The sequence below is a fragment of the Abramis brama genome (assembly GCF_963993115.1).
Source record: "Abramis brama genome assembly, chromosome: 4".
NCBI lineage: Eukaryota > Metazoa > Chordata > Actinopteri > Cypriniformes > Leuciscidae > Abramis > Abramis brama.
This window is the reverse complement of record NC_139966.1, coordinates 49936117-49953600: the sequence shown is the minus strand read 5'-3', so window position 1 is coordinate 49953600 and position 17484 is coordinate 49936117. Positions and strand designations below refer to the sequence as shown.

The window sequence follows — 17484 nt, the reverse complement described above, 5'->3', positions numbered from 1 at the left end:
CAATATATTTGGCTTTCATCTCTTGAGAAGATAAGTCAAATATATGTATAGATATATGTTGCAGACATATATTGTGTTCTCAGATAAGTCAAATATATGTATAGATATATGTTGCAGGGATATATTGTGTTCTCAGATAAGTCAAATATATGTATAGATATATGTTGCAGGCATATATTGTGTTCTCAGATAAGTCAAATATATGTATAGATATATGTTGCAGTCATATATTGTGTTCTCAGATAAGTCAAATATATGTAGAGATATACACTCACCTAAAGGATTATTAGGAACACCATACTAATACTGTGTTTGACCCCCTTTCGCCTTCAGAACTGCCTTAATTCTACGTGGCATTGATTCAACAAGGTGCTGAAAGCATTCTTTAGAAATGTTGGCCCATATTGATAGGATAGCATCTTGCAGTTGATAGAGATTTGTGGGATGCACATCCAGGGCACGAAGCTCCCATTCCACCACATCCCAAAGATGCTCTATTGGGTTGAGATCTGGTGACTGTGGGGGCCATTTTAGTACAGTGAACTCATTGTCATGTTCAAGAAACCAATTTGAAATGATTCGAGCTTTGTGACATGGTGCATTATCCTGCTGGAAGTAGCCATCAGAGGATGGGTACATGGTGGTCATAAAGGGATGGACATGGTCAGAAACAATTCTCAGGTAGGCCGTGGCATTTAAACGATGCCCAATTGGCACTAAGGGGCCTAAAGTGTGCCAAGAAAACATCCCCCACACCATTACACCACCACCATCAGCCTGCACAGTGGTAACAAGGCATGATGGATCCATGTTCTCATTCTGTTTACGCCAAATTCTGACTCTCCCATCTGAATGTCTCAACAGAAATCGAGACTCATCAGACCAGGCAACATTTTTCCAGTCTTCAACTGTCCAATTTTGGTGAGCTCGTGCAAATTGTAGCCTCTTTTTCCTATTTGTAGTGGAGATGAGTGGTACCCGTAGGGTCTTCTGCTGTTGTAGCCCATCTGCCTCAAGGTTGTGCGTGTTGTGGCTTCACAAATGCTTTGCTGCATACCTCGGTTGTAACGAGTGGTTATTTCAGTCAAAGTTGCTCTTCTATCAGCTTAAATCAGTCGGCCCATTCTCCTCTGACCTCTAGCATCAACAAGGCATTTCCGCCCACAGGACTGCCGCATACTGGCAAAAGGGATGTTTTTCCCTTTTCACACCATTCTTTGTAAACCCTAGAAATGGTTGTGCGTGAAAATCCCAGTAACTGAGCAGATTGTGAAATACTCAGACCGGCCCGTCTGGCACCAACAACCATGCCATGCTCAAAATTGCTTAAATCACCTTTCTTTCCCATTCTGACATTCAGTTTGGAGTTCAGGAGATTGTCTTGACCAGGACCACACCCCTAAATGCATTGAAGCAACTGCCATGTGATTGGTTGATTAGATAATTGCATTAATGAGAAATTGAACAGGTGTTCCTAATAATCCTTTAGGTGAGTGTATGTTGCAGGCATATATTGTGTTCTCAGATAAGTCAAATATATGTAGAGATATATGTCATGCTATTTAAAATATAAGTACATATATGGCCATATATTACATTTTTGTATGGGCAGTCACAGAATCTTTATTGCAGAGTAGACCCGCAACCTACGCGCTGCCTCGGCAAACGCGAGATCCGAGCCACTAGATTCTATATTGTAATGCAGATGTTATATGGGACAATTCTTATGGGACAAACAACACCAAATAAGACAAACAGTTTCACACAGAGCGCTTGCTGAAGAGCAAAAAGCTAACGTGTGTTTGTGCCGGCGTCCCTTTGTATCTTCCGGTTATGCCGTTATCTACTACGTCATGACGCAGCACCAATCAGGATTGGACAGATTTCATTCATACTTCAGATGCGCTACGCTGGGGGCGTTCCCCAAAGTGTCGTCATGACGACGACGCAGTGCGAGTTCCCTCGAAGGGGAACAATGTGAACTTAAACAGCTCCTCCCTGTTTTCTTGGCTCCTCCCCCAAAATAATCATAGTCTGTTGTTAAAAAACAAGAAAATATTAATGTATCAATTTATGTTTATAAAGTAACACATTGAGCTCATTAATGTTTAATGTTTATTAGAATATTTAGTTATGAAAATTTAACAGGACCTATTCAGTGACAGATAAAGCAGGGCACAATAACTGATACAGGACAGGACAGATAACAAACAGGTCTGTCACATCTTCACTCACATCATTATACTCCCTCTGATACAAATGTGTCGATCATTATTTTCATAAACAAAACTCACACTGCGCTTTAAAGTACACTATTATATATAATATATCAATTATAATGTAATAATGATTAATTGCTAAATTTATTTTATCTCTTAATACTCTGCTCATATAAAAGCTGCATATAAAACAATGTGAACAACTCCTCTCTGTTTTTTGGCTCCTCCCCCAAAAATCATAGTCTTCTGTTAAAAAGAAGAAAATATTAATGTATCAATTTATGTTTACAAAGTAACACATAAGCTCAGCTCTGCTTTGGTTACCGGGAAAACCAATATTATATTTCTTCTGTTCCATAAGCAGCACCTTCTGACAGAGAGTGGATTTACATTTTTATTCAGTCTGTCTGCGTTTTTTTTTTTTTTTTTTTTGTGAAACTCAGACCACATTTTTATACTGTTGTAAATTTAACCATTCATAGAAGAAAAGCTAATGTGCATTTTCAAAATCTAAACAACTAAACGACTTATTCACTGATCTCATAAAATACCTATAATAATTTTGACTCATCCCGTGTCTATGTGGTGTTTTATTTTATTTTAATTGTTTGCCCACAGTTGAAAACTAATATTAACAGTATCATAATAAAGTTCTCTTCATGTTACAGGGTGTACAAAACCTAAAAATAATAATAATAAAACAACAACAACCACAGATAAACAATGCCGTTAATTTAGAGCATCCTTTAAATAGGAAATCAAAGGAAATTAGCAGTGTCACCAGTAGGCTTCTTTGGACTTTCAGTTTGTTTTGATTTTCCACGTGTGTTCCCCTGTCTGAGTTTCCCGCCACCAATCTGTAACCATGGACACTGATCACCTTCCTCACAGCTGCCTGTCATTTGAGTTCATTATCTTTGTGTATTTAGTTCCTGCCTGTATTCAGTTCAGTGTCCGGTATTGTTTGTGTGTTACACTTTGTTTCGTGTTCACACGCTGTCTGCCTGTCTTATATTAAAGTACGTTTGGATTCTACCTTCATCTTCCCTGAACCACCCCGTGACACAGAGATTAAAAGCGGTCTGATATGTTGAGGGAGTTCCTTTATATATTCCCAAAGGGGAGATCATATCGACCAGAATTTTAGATTTTTGATGTTTGTCGTAGGTGAGCTTTTTAAGTGGTAACCATGTAGCGATCTGTGATGTCCACATTTTAAGGGATGGAGCCTGTGATGCAGACCAAAGTAACTAAATGCATTTTTTAGCTGAGTATACCAGGACAACAAATAGCTGTATTGCATCTTTTTTAAACAGAGTGTTCACATTAAGATTCAATTAATACAAAGCTGGGGTCATATCGAAGTGTAGTCTAAGAAGATCTTCCATTACACTGTACTTTCTTCCAGTATGACAACATTTTGTCACAGTACCAAAAACAATACATGAATGTACCTTTATCTTTATTGCACTTGAAGCACAGGCCTGTAGCATTGATAAACATCTTCCTAATACGCATTGGTGTAAGATATATCCTATTCAAGAATTTGAAATTCCCAAGGGAGGTACATTTAGGTTACATGTTATCACGTACAACATCCCAGTCATTCTCTTCAATGGTTTGACCAATGTCCTTCTCCCAGACACCCTTCAGTCCTGGCAAGGCAGAGGCAATTGCTAGACAAGATGTCATATGTCCTTAATATTGATCCCTTTAAGCAGATTGGATTGAGTAAAAGGTATTCAATCTCTGTTATTTCCATTCTTAACTCTCCTTTGTCTATCTTTAGTTTTTTTTAAAAATCGCAACTGAAGATATTTGTAAAATTTTGATTTTGGAACTTTATTTTGCTTCCACAATCTGTTGGAAAGGCTTAGAGTATCCTCTGAAGCTCTAATATCCCAGCATGCATCACACACTGTGCCCCATTTACTGAAGTACTGACGTTCAACTCGACCAGAACAGACGTCAGGACCGTTGACCAGTCTGAGGTCAGTGTAACCTGGACAAAGAACAGAGAGTTTAGTTAAACAGTAAATTAAAATAAATGTTTAAAAATCCTTCTTTGTGATTATCTCAATAAGTTGAAATCTTTTGCTTCATTAGCAAAACATAACATTGTCCAATGTCATTCTCATGGGTACAGCTGTTTTTGAGAGAACATTATGTTGAACAGAAAGAAGACTCATTTCCTCTGCACTGAATCTCTTGTGTCCACATCTGAGTGTCTCCTTTGCCAAAAGCATCTTCTCCCAGCACCTGTACAGGAGCCCCACAGTCCAGCTCTCTACACACAACCTCTGCATCCTGCTGGTCAAAGGCAGCGTCACACACTGTGTGCCAGGTGTTTCCATGAGGCAACTCTAGTCTTCCAGAACAGCGAGAACAACCAGCCTGACTCCTAAAATACAGAAATGTGTTGATTAACCATTTAAAATATCATAACATTTATTCCCCAAAATAAAAAAGCATGAGTATATTTCATTATATGGTAGAGGAGAGCATGGCATGTTGGATATTTCCTTTAATGTTTTTAAGTCAGCTTTCCTTTTTCTTTCCAATATTTGATGCAAAATGTGTCTGCCACAGATTTACAGTTAAAGTTTTGAAATCTGCTACTTATCCCAAAACAGTTTACAATAATGTCAAGTACAAAGAGTTACAGACTTTAGAGGTGTTGCAACTAATATAACAGCAGTTTGTAATATTTGTATTACTTTTTTTTTTTTACTTTTCAGTGAATGTTGAGTTTCACCAATTCTAATTGGTTAAACTGATCTGTCAGTTCAATTCATAGCACATTCATTTTATTCTTTGTCTGCCTTTATAATGTAGGCTATTGTGATACACAGTACACCGAATAACAATGATGTAAACATAAGCTACTGTAGCAGTGAGAGTGATAAGCTTATTTTATTTTCAGCAGGTTATTTTATCATAAGAAGAACCTGATAAGAAGAATCATTTCTAAAGGTAAGTGTTTATTAATGAAACTGTCAAATGAAGCCATAAAAGAAAGGGGGAAATTATAAAACGTCTTGTTTTTTTAAATGGGAAAAATAAAATACTTTTTAACAGTTAATATCTCCCCCTAGACCAACAGAACATCAAATTATTCGTGTGTCAGTGATTTTATTGTAAATACATTTCTAGAACAGCAACATCCATTATTGAACTCAATTTATCGTGCCTGCTCCATTACCGTCTGAACTTCTCGAGATTCCTGCTACATTACTGAGCTGATTTAGCATATCAACAATTCCAACTCAATCCATGTCCACGACTGAAATACAATGTATCCATTCATTACACCGAAACTCACCATGTTTTATAGCGACCTTGGCGTCACATCCATCTATCTTGATGCTGTTCATGTTTGAAGGGTTCAATCCCTTCAGGTGTTCTTGCTTTATTATTGAGAGGTGCTCGATCTCTGCTTCCAGTCTCTCTGAGTTTGGTCAATACTCCTGTTGGCAAATTGTGTTTTGCTTCACCCAATAAAAATAGTAATAGATCAGTCCGTAGCGTAGGCCTACAGGACATAACCACCAGTGACCGCTTACTGGAACAAGTTATAAGGCCTATATCTGTTGAAATAAAAGTGTGGATGCTTAAATCTCTTCCCTTTTTAACAATCACGAAAATGTTTAGGCAAGATGTTTCAGGATTTATTTGGAATGAAATTTATGAATGTCTGTTGTATTGGAAGGATGTGGTATAGGCTTTGTTGATTATGATCAATCTAAAAAAATGCCAATTATATGTAATTAATCTGATTTTGTTACTCGCTAAATTCCACATTCATAAATCTAAATGCTAAACCTCTCTTTCTTGTTTTTATGAAAGAACTTTAAAAAATACCTCTTTTCAATTATACATTGGCTGAGAACAAAAAAGTCTTAAAAAACATTATCTGTTTGCAATTATTTTCCTTTTTTCAGTGTCATGTAATTCTCATTATTTGTAATCGTTTTTTGTATTCTGTTGTTATTTATTACTTTGTTTTGAGAATCAATACAAAAATGTTGTTCGTGTTTCTTTATTTGCATGTCTTGAAGTAATATAGGTATAATAAATAATATTAAAAATTATAATAAATAAAATAATTCAGTATTATCAGTATTTCATGTTGAGGTAACTGGATTATTTTTTTTTTAATACGATTAGATGAGAAGAAACGAAAAGATGGAATATATTTATACGTTTACCTTGTCTTAGTGAATGTACTGTATTTAATATCATGTAAACATATTCAGCACCCTGTCAATTCTTTGACAAATGATTGATGCATGTCTTATGTCTGTCTGTATGAATTTTTGAAAGATGAAATTTTGAAATTATGAAATTAAGATTTTTTTTAAAAGTTGTTGAAAAGAAAAAAACAAGAATGGACAGTACAACATCAACCTGCAGATGAGATAATGCAAAATATTCAGTATCAATCACAAAATAAAACTAAAAAACTTAAAATTATTTAACACATTTTAAATGTAAAATGGATCATCACACAATAAACTGCAGTTGAGATCGGTCTTTATTTAATAACAATAATAGTTTATTTGTTCATAAGTAGTTGTAGTTGCAGTAGTAATTTATTGATGACCAAAATTATTCGTACAATTATCTTTGCATACCTTTTTGTTGTTATCACTAAAATGTATTAAATAAAATTGCACTTGGAATTTTTATGCTCTAAATTGATTTGAAATTTTGTCATTGGATAGTGCTGTCAACTGCCTAATAGGCCTACTGTAACTAAAAATTATTTCCCTACATTTTCTTTTGTCCACTATCCTGTTCTTAAAAAAAACATGTCTTTTGAGTATCCGTTGATATCAATAGAAAAATAACAGTCCAAATACTGAAACAAATTTTGCGGCGCATGTAGCATTTCATACAAAAATATTTGAAATAGCATAAAAACATAAGGCACTGATGCATTAGAAACAACATAAGAATCTCCCAGTAGCTCCAGGAACTGTAATATGATTTGATGAAGAGGCAGTGGGTGTGGTCAATGAGTCATATGGCTCCTCCCTCTTTATTTGACTCCTCCCCTACATCATCATAATCTGTTTTTAAAAACAAAAGCAAACTCATATTTTCATTGTTGTATAATATCAAGAAAATGCAATTACCTGCCTCCTTGTTTATTGTAGATGCCTTTATTGTTACAGCCAATACAGCCAATGTTTAGCCAATATAATGCATATTGCATTGCATTCAATGTTGTTATTTATTTTGTTTGTAAAAGATGGCTTATATTGTTTGGGCATAGATGTACAGTAATTGGTTATGTATGTATATGTGACTGTGCCAACCCATGTTGAGAGGAGCAGAAAAGTGCGATTATGTGTGTGCGCTAGAGGACTCCTAGAACTTTAAATGAACTCAGCCATCTTAGTTGAGTTTACTGGAGTTCAGGGACATGAAGAGGTGGACCGCTTGCACCTGCCTGGAGAAGGATCTGGGAAACTTTGGAGGAGTGTCAACCTAACGCCTGTTGTAAACAACAGAAGTATAAAAGACTGAAGAACTGAGTGCCCCTGGGGATACTGATACGCCAGTGCCCCTGACGCCTAGAAGCCCAGAGCTGAGGACAAGAAACCCCAAGCAGAAGATAAGAAGCCCAGAGCTTACTACACCTTTGATTCAAAACGTGATTATTGTATTGTATACTTAAACGATGAAGTTCTATTTGCCTTTATATTTTTGTTTATTATAAAAAGAAAATTAACCAATTAAAAGAAATTTAATTGATTACAAAATCTGCCTACTGAGATTTATGATGCTGAAAGACTTTTAATGCGAACATACCACAGGGGAGTCTTCTGACCAAATTGTAAGTACCTTTTGAATGCTTATGGTTTAGGTCAGATTTGACTTTCTTTACCTTACCTGAGAATAATAAAAATATAATAAAAAATAAACAGAGCAATTCCAAGAGGGTCCTCACACCATCGGTGCTCGGGCCCTAATAATAAATAGGTAAAAGGTGTTAAGAGTAAAGTACACACCGTAAAACAGTACACATACATTATTTGATCCTCAGAGAATATCATATGAAATTAATTCATAACATTCGCAATGAAAAAAAAAGATTTATCATGATCCAAATGCTTCAAAAAGTATGAAAAACCACAGCTAGTTTTTAGGTTACTAAAATACAAATGCAGCTATATAAGACTCAAAAAGACAAATTCCTTATTTAATAATAATAACAGTTTACTTGTTCATAAGTAGTTGTAGTTGCAGTAGTAATAATTACAATGATAATATAGTTAAATTTTATTTAAATTGACAAATCTACTAAATCAATTATTTACTTAACTAATAATTTATTAATAATAATAATAACAAAACTTATTAAATAATGAAGGAAATAATTAATTTAATAAATGAACAACAATAATTGATCATTCATTATAAAATAATACATTTCATTAATAATAATAATAACTATTATTATTAAATATTGAATTAAATAAACGATTGAATAAGTTTTACAATTGGTAAAACTATAGATTTAATAAATGTAAAAAGTGAATACATTTAATAAATGTAATAATTGTTTAATTTTATTAATATTATTAATTATTATTATACATTTTGTTTTATTTTTAAATGAATAATACATTATTATCATTATTATTGTTGTTGATGTTGTTATTTTATATATTTTTTTTAATTCTCCCTTGGTTGAAACCCCTTTATTAATTCTAAAATCTATTATTATTAGTAGTAGTATTATAGTATAGTGAATTATAAATTATTATTATTATTACACTATTTTTCTCCCTTGGTGGAAACCTAATGATTAACCTAATAAAAAAACCTAATAACCCTTAATAATTCTAAAATGTATAATTCATTATTTTATAGTGAATGATTATTATTACACTATTTTTCTCCCCTGGTTCGTTGAAAGCGTGTGTGTTCTGACATCCACTCACCTCCAGCTCTGTGATCAGCGTCTTGAGTTCAGTTTCTGCAGTGACGTATGAGGTCAGAGGGGAAAACAGGCTGCTGTCGCTGTCGTTCCTCCTCCCTTCTCGAGCTTTCCTCTCCAGATTGTCCCTCTTCCTCCTCTCTCGTTCCTCCAGGCTCAGCTGGCTGGGGTGGACACGAGGAGAAGCGTCCTCTATGACGTCTAGAGACAGCGTGCCGAGGAAGCTGCTTCCTGCATCCCAATCACTGGGCTCTAATGTGGCATTATCTGAAGCGGAGAAATCACTGGAGACTTGTTTTGATAAATCACTGGTTTCCTCTTGAGCCACAAACCTTCCTTTTTCCTTTTTAATAAAGTTTGTGTTGCCATCACTGTTCTCACAGTTTCTGCTGTGTTGTTTACTCCCATCCTCACTGTCCAAAGCTTGATTCCCAGTGGCTCTGTTCTGTTTCTGATAGGCTTTGGAGAACTTCTTCAGTTTCCTGTTCCTCTCCTGAGCTCCATGTGTGTTGGTGCTGGAAGAGTCGATACCGAAAACTTGTAGGTTAAACCGCATGGATAGATAGGAGCACAGGTAGCCTTTCCCAGAACCCACGTCTATCACCTGAGATGAAGAAACTGATGATGAAAAAGATGCAATTCAGAACAAAAAAAATTAACTAAACTACATTTGAAATGCTCTTACCTGTTTGACCCGGCAGCATTCAGCCAAACTAGCCACAACCTCAGACATTGCCTGCACCTCATGGGCTTTCTTACAGTTCATAAACTCATCTGGAACAGGAACTTTGCCTGATGACTCTCCTATGGAAATTACAGACAATGCATGAGATATAACCTTGTAATAACCTGAATGTGACGTGCATAATAATCACAATAAAGATCCAGAGTGGAATTTAAATGTGCTTTTCAGAGCTTCTGATCTGACTGCAGTTACCCGCTATAGTGTCTCCATATATCAGTGTCAGATTCTCCATCAGCTCTTCCAGCTGCATACAGACCCCCAGACCCGGGAAACTGTGGGCTTTCGCTGCCCTTAGCAGGGCTGATATGTCCACCAGCTTCTCTGAGGTATTACAGAAACCAAAGGTGATGTTTTCCTTTTCTAAAAGCAAAAACACTATTACTATGAAATACAGCTGATTAAATAGAGTCCAATGCACTTTAGTTCAATACATATAATATAATATATATATATATATATATATATATATATATATATATATATATATATATATATATATTGTATCATACAAATACAACATACTGGTAGGCTAGATCAGTGGTTCTCAACTCCAGTCCTCGGGACCCACTGCTCTGCACATTTTGTATGTCTCCCTTATTTAACACACCTGAATCAGATCATCAGCTCTTTAAGAGAGACTCCATGAACTGAACTGAGTGTGTCAGATAAGAGAGACATACAAAATGTGCAGAGCAGTGGGTCCCGAGGACTGGAGTTTAGAACCACTGGGCTAGATCAAATTAATAATTTTAAATATTGATGAAATTAAATGATACTGCCGCAGACCATTTTGTAATTTTACTACATACAAAATAATGTACAGTGTTCTGAGTAAATGTTAAAGAAAATTATATTAAAACATATATTAGTCATTATAATTCTGAGCAGTTTCTTATGTTGCGTAGTGTCATAATTAAACCACAACTTATAAATGATATAATTTTTATTTTTTTAAATGTTTTGCATAACAATAAAACGATTTTTTTCTTTTTCCAGATTGAGTCCTTCTTACCTTCAGTGGAACTGATAGACTGCAACACTTCTTCTGGACTCGCACACATGAACGTGCTCCAAACATCAGGCGTGTAAAAGTCCACTGTGTGCGCATTCGAGATGCTTAGCGATATGGAGAGAAAGCGCTTTACTTCATCTATTTTCCTTTTTAAAGTTTTAATAGGCAGGTCATTAAATGCCATTATTCACGGATCGAGAACAGTGAGAATTACATGAGAGCTGCAGCTGTTGACACATTTTCTGTGTGTAAGACATAAGTAGTCAAATAAGGAGATGATTCCTCTGAGCGACCAAATGTGCGGCCATGTTGGGTGTACTCGCCAGCGTTTTGTTCTATGAGCGAATAGAACATATTGCCCTCACACAAATGGCGCTTATTTTGATTAGTAATGCCTTGCGACCATACGCACGTCATTATTGTGCGTCTCTGCACGAGAACCATCCGTGTATTCCACATACTAGCGTCAAACATGGCACCGGTAAAACAAAACTCAAAAAGTCAAGGTCCGTTTAGAGGAAAACACTTCAATAACAAATTTTCACATGGTGGTTTATCACACAACGCCAAAAGAAAAAGAAAATGGGTTCCGGAGAACAAAGTTTTTGATGGTAGTTTAAAAGAGGGTGAGTAGTTGACTTTAAATCCATCAACGTAACGTAAATGCTTAACATTTAAGTAAATGTATTTCGATGTAGAAAACACTCATTAATTGAACACATTTTCAATAAAAATAAAGATTGTCTGATATTAACGTTAACGTTACATCCTTTAAAAATCTAGTGAACTATTCACACCTAGTTCTTTGATATGTAATCTTTGCATTAATGATAAAAAATGTTTATACCATTTTCTAAAGAAAATATATTTAATTTTTGAATTAACTGCAATAATGTATATTTGAATAGCGTAATAGATCCGTAATAATCCATGATAAAGGACTCAAATGTGAATGTATTCTGTTTGAATCTCATCTCTGTCTCATGCTTCATCAGGTCAGGGGTTTGCCTTCAACAGGAAGGAGAAAGTAAGGCATGAATACAACAAACTTCTTTGAAAGGAGAGGAAGAAAAATCAAGCATCAAAAGTTGAGTTAGAGGAGAAATATCCCGAGCATCTGAGGCATCTGTACCTGGCTGAAAAAGAACGAGATGAAGAAGAACAGGAGAAAAAGAAGAAAAGATGTGAAGGAAGAGCACTGGATAAAGAGACAGAGTCAGATGATGAACTAAACATGGGGTCGGATTCTTTAGATTCTCCTGAGAAACACGTCTTAAACACAACGACTGACCAAACTACCGATCCTGATCCTGATTCATCTAATAAACCAGCACAGTCTGACAGGTACAGTAACAGATGAGTGTATATACATACACAGTGCATGTGTGTGTGTATTATATTCAAATAATAGTCCATTTGAATCAGCAAAGCCACATTCCTGTTTGTGTCATCAGCTCCCACAAGGCCCCGTTCATTCAAAGGAAGCATAAAATGTCTTCGTATCAAAAGACAAAGCAAGAATATGAGAGGATGAAGGAGGAACGTGCACGAAAAAGAGAGGTGAGTCAATAGAAACTGGCCAATATAAAATGATTACATCTAACAAATGTATACTCAGTGCTAGAGTCTACAAATGCAGTTCTTTTACTCAGGATGATGGAATTGTGGAAAGCTTCAAAAAGGTCATAAAGAGATTGTAAAACTTTAGTTTGAATTTTCTGAAGAGAAAATTATATGATGAATGGATTTAATTTATTTTATTCACATATAAACATTCAGCAACTCACACATCAGTTGTGGTAAACAGAAGCTCAAGCATGCGAGAAATAAATAATGAGGTTCATTCTCGTGTTATGCAGCACGTTTGAGCTTCAGCAAGAACCAGTGAGGTTTGTTCTCGCGCGTCAAGCAGGATCTGTTGAGCTTCTGTTTATGTTCGATGATCAATGTTTATATGTGACCCTGGACCACAAAACCAGTCACATGGGTTTGTTTTTTTAATTTATACATCATATGAAAGCTGAATAAATAAGCTCTCCATTGATGTATGGTTTGTTATGATATGACAATATTTGGCAGAGAAAATCTGAGGGAGCAAAAAAATCTAAACATTGAGAAAATCGTCTTTAAAGTTGTCCATTTATTTTCGTGATTTTGCTGCATTCACTCACTCAAATGTTTTATATATTTACAGTAGAACATTTTCAGAATATCTTCATGGAACATGATCTTTACTTAATATCCTAATAATTTTTGGCATAAAAGAAAAATCGATAATTTTAACCCATACAATGTATTGTTGGCTTTTGCCACAAATACACTCGTACTACTTGTGACTGGTTTTGTGATCCAGGGTCACATATGTAAATAAAAGCCTAAATTCAATGTGTTCATCATATAAAATGATCGTGTCTCTTGGTAGTTGCGTGGACTGTCAATGGAAGGACAAAAATCTCTAAGATATTTTTAAAAAATATCTTCATTTATATTTCGAAGATTACAGGTTTGGAACGACATGAGGGTAAATAATTGATGACATTTTTTTACATTTTTGGGTGAACTAAGCCTTTAAGGAAGATCCATTATGTCATGTACATATACACATTTTCACCACCCTTACATTCTTTACCTAAATGATTGACACATGTTTAATTATGTGTGTCTCTGTAGGAATTCTTGAAAGACAAATCTCAGTGTGAGGAGGCTCTGAAGAAATACAAGGAAAAGAAAATAGCAACATATCAGCTGTTGAAGAGAAAAACCAAGAAGGGTCAGCCCAACCTCAGCCTGCAGATGGAGCTATTGCTGCAAAAGATTCAAGCGCAGCGCAAATAACTCACATCAGACTTAAAAACTGTTTCAACTTGTTTAAAGCATTTTAAAGTAAAAATGCACCATCACACAATAAAATGTGCAGTTTGGGTGAGTGTTTTTTTCACATAATGTGTATAACTGTGTCTTTACAGTAATCATTTTTTTTAAATAAAAGGTTAAATTATGCTCTACTTAAGTTAATTCAAGCTGACAGTACACAAGAAATACTATTACTAAATACTATGGCAGTAAATGTATGGAAAAATGTGATGCCTAATAATAATCTATTAAGTGGTAAATCCATTTTGATAAATCAAATCCAGCTGAACTGCCTAACCGTTTTTTTTCAACTTCTTTAAACGTTTATAGTGATTTGCATCATTTTCTCATTTCCTCTAACTGCTTTAAAAAAAAAAAAAAAAAAAAAAATATATATATATATATATATATATATATATATATATATATATATATATAATTTGTGACAAAGGTAATGAATAAATGGTATCTTTTGTTTATTAGGCAAAATATTGATATCAAAATAAAAAAATAATAGGCCAAATATTAAAATACAAGCAGCAAAATACAAATTTGTTGCAATACATGTAACCTGTTATACAAAAAAATATTTCAGATAACAAAAACATGAATCTTTAACAGCAGTTTAAGAAACACCCATATCTCCAGTAACTGTAATATGATTTGATGATGAGGCAGTGGGTGTGGTCAATGAGTCATATGGCACCTCCTCCTTTATTTGACTCCTCCACATCATCATAATCTGTTTTTAAAAACAAAAGCAAACTCATATTTTCATTGTTATAAATGCATCAAGATGTAGTTTAAATGAGAAACATAACAAATAAAAGCAGATATAGGTTATAGAAATGTTCAATAACCTACCCAACAGGTTCCTCTCATCTTCACTGCTGTTCTTCACATCATCATACTCCTCCTGATCTCCCTCTGATTCACATGTGAAATAAAAACCTCACATTGTAGTTTGTAAATCAGCTTGTGTCATTAATGATGTCATTGATCTCTTTCCCTCATGACTGTCTGAGATTATTAGATTTACTCCTGATAAAGTCATGATGATTCATTAATGGTAGAAATGTTCAATATTAGTGTGTGAAGGTGATCATGAACTGCAGTTCTGTGTGACTCACCTTTTACTTCTCGAAAGATCTGTCCATTAATGATGACATCATCATAATGCTCTGGTGTGTCCACTACACATGAACATATAGACAGAACAAGCATTGCATTATATCTTACAATGTAATGGGATTAATACATAATATAAATCACTATAAAAGGATTATGAAAAATACACCAATAACAATAAAAAGTAAACACCATTTTTGATAGAGTTCTGTCCAGTTGTCATTACATCATCATAGCTCTCAGGTGTGTATTCTGTAAATTTAACATGAGACAATATATAATATATATATATATATATATATATATATATATACATTTCTATATATACATATATACAGATTTTAATATATTTTAAATATTTCTTCCTATTATAGAATAACCGAACGACACCTGTCTCACGATCTGGTTTCAGTCCATCAGTGATGACATCATCATAGTATCCCGGTGTGATTTCCTTCTTCATCTCTTCTGCAGCAAAACGTATGGTTTGGGCATTTTTTATTATTTTGGGAAACAAAATGAATGTAAAATAGCCTATACTGTTGCAGGTTTTGGGTAATGAATGTTAGCTGTGTCCTCTGGTCGTCGCGTTTGAAGGCTGTATACCTCATCAAGGATGACTTATTTAAGAGAAGTAACCGTAATAAAATTGACTGTTATTCCTCATGAGGTGTAAAATACTGAAATTTCGTTCTTACTTTGCAATCTAACGGTTATTTTTCTTAAATGAGACCGCCTCAGTGACGTATGCAGTCTTCAGATGCGACCTCCGGAGGACACAGCCTCTGATTGGGACACAGCCTCTGATTGGGACACAGCGGGATCACTGACCTTTCAGGACACTGCCATTGGTGACATCATCATAATATGCAGTCTTGAACTCTTTTTCTAATAAGATAAAAGTTTTAGTATTGTGAACAGTTGAATTAGTGTTAAAATGTGTAAATTTAATTTTTTATATATTTGTAAATTAAATTATTGATTTGGATCTACTTCAGCTCTCTAACCTGAGAGAAACTCATCAGCATCTTCATACCCAGAATGCAGTTCTTCAGAGACGAGACTTCCTGTTAAAGGACAGCAGAACAGTCAGAAACATGTTCATAATTCCATACAGACTGAATCCTCATTTCTCCTTTGGAATAAAGCATAAAGCATTGTGTTACAACATAACACACATATTAATTACTTATTTTAAAAGCATTAGAGGCAGAAATCCCATATTTCTATTAGCAAACACACATGTATCCATCCTAACATGAACCCATTCCTCACTGCCTTCCAGAAATATACATAGGAAGACACAAACACATCTGCACCTAGACTTGCAAACATATGAACCCCTCCTTATTACCATCAAAATACACACAGGAAGACACTCTCACACACACACACACACACACACATAAAGATGCACCTGCAGCTCTGTGGTTTTCTGTGAGGAATTCTCTGGTTTAAAGCCGGAGGTTTAACAGGACTAATAATAGATGAACATCAAGTGTCTGACAGACTCTCTTATTAAATACTCATATTAAATAAGTTTCATGTGTCATGTCTCACCTCTCTGAGTGAAGTGATTGTGTCTGTGATGAATCTCCTCATAAACGGCCTCAGTCGTCGTCCTGTGTCTCCTCTTAGAGAGAGCTGTGAGTGTAGACAGACAAACCTGCTGTCAATTCACAACACATGACTGATCACACACTGAATAACACACAATATGACAGTCTCTGGATCTCTCCTACCTCTCCTCATCACTCTGTTCTGCTGAATCAGTATAAGCAGTGGCACTAAGAGCAGTAAGAGCAAAACTCCCAGTACAACCACAAGCACAAGCACAGAGTGAGACACTGGAGGAGTTTGTGGAGGAGTGACTGATGTTGAGCGCACTGTCTGAGAAACTGGAGGAGAAGCTGATGTTGTTGTGGCAGGAGTAGTGGACACTGACAAATCTGGCAAAACAGACACAGACAGATTAAAAATCATGCAAATACAGTTAGTAGCACTAAAATGATGTAAAATTTACTAATATAGCTCAGTGTTTTGCTCTGACTTGCACAGGTGAGTCCAGCGTGCTCTTTGTGGGAGCAGTCAGTGTGGTTCTTCAGGGAGAGAGGACAGTCCCACAGGTGAATCTCATTCCCTCTGCACTCGACTCTGTTCAGCCACACAACACCTTCACCAGCACCAAAGACTGAATTCCCATCAGCCCTCAGTGCTGCTCCACAACCCAGCTGCCTGCAGACCACCTGAGCATCGCTGATGTCCTACAGATCAGCACAGACTGAACCCCACACAGCGTTATGATACACCTCCAGCCTCCCAGAGCACCGGCCCAAACCTCCAATCAATCTGAGAGGAACATGATCTAAATCACACACAGCAACATCACTGACCAGCTTCAGGACACCATTTACAACAAAACACAGAAACTTAAAAAAGTCTTAAATTAAAAAAGTCTTAAATTAAAAATCTTACTTGAACACTGTCTCTGGTGAGGAGATGGAGAGGTAGAACATGTCAGACGACTCCGAGGAGATTCAGGATTCTCCTCCTCTGAGATTAAATATTAAGAAAACTG

General features: G+C 35.4%; 1 protein-coding gene and 1 pseudogene across 6 annotated transcripts; one reads left to right on the top strand and one right to left on the bottom strand.

The window, feature by feature from the left end:
- Window positions 1-2798: 2798 nt before the first annotated feature.
- Window positions 2799-11224, bottom strand: LOC311080714 (putative methyltransferase-like protein 25). 5 transcript variants are annotated; one of them, XR_014605690.1, is made up of 6 exons: window positions 10926-11224; window positions 10106-10273; window positions 9854-9972; window positions 9173-9772; window positions 5542-5686; window positions 2799-4620 (listed from the first exon to the last, which is right to left on the bottom strand). XR_014605690.1 is itself a non-coding variant. In XM_084110814.1 (5 exons), exons 1-5 carry the CDS (start codon window positions 11107-11109, stop codon window positions 4546-4548), a joined length of 1146 nt encoding a protein of 381 aa, XP_083966940.1. In that variant the 5' UTR covers window positions 11110-11224; the 3' UTR covers window positions 2799-4545. The 5 variants fall into 5 exon arrangements, 4 of the variants coding, with proteins under 4 accessions (XP_083966940.1, XP_083966941.1, XP_083966942.1 ...); XM_084110814.1 differs by lacking the exon at window positions 5542-5686; XM_084110815.1 differs by lacking the exons at window positions 2799-4620; window positions 5542-5686 and adding an exon at window positions 5696-7291.
- Window positions 11225-11316: 92 nt separating this feature from the next.
- On the top strand, window positions 11317-13903 carry LOC311080722 (thyroid transcription factor 1-associated protein 26 homolog; annotated as a pseudogene). Its single transcript, XR_014609587.1, has 4 exons — window positions 11317-11551; window positions 11921-12269; window positions 12380-12485; window positions 13596-13903. The product of XR_014609587.1 is annotated as a thyroid transcription factor 1-associated protein 26 homolog (transcript).
- The last annotated feature ends 3581 nt before the right edge of the window (window positions 13904-17484 follow it).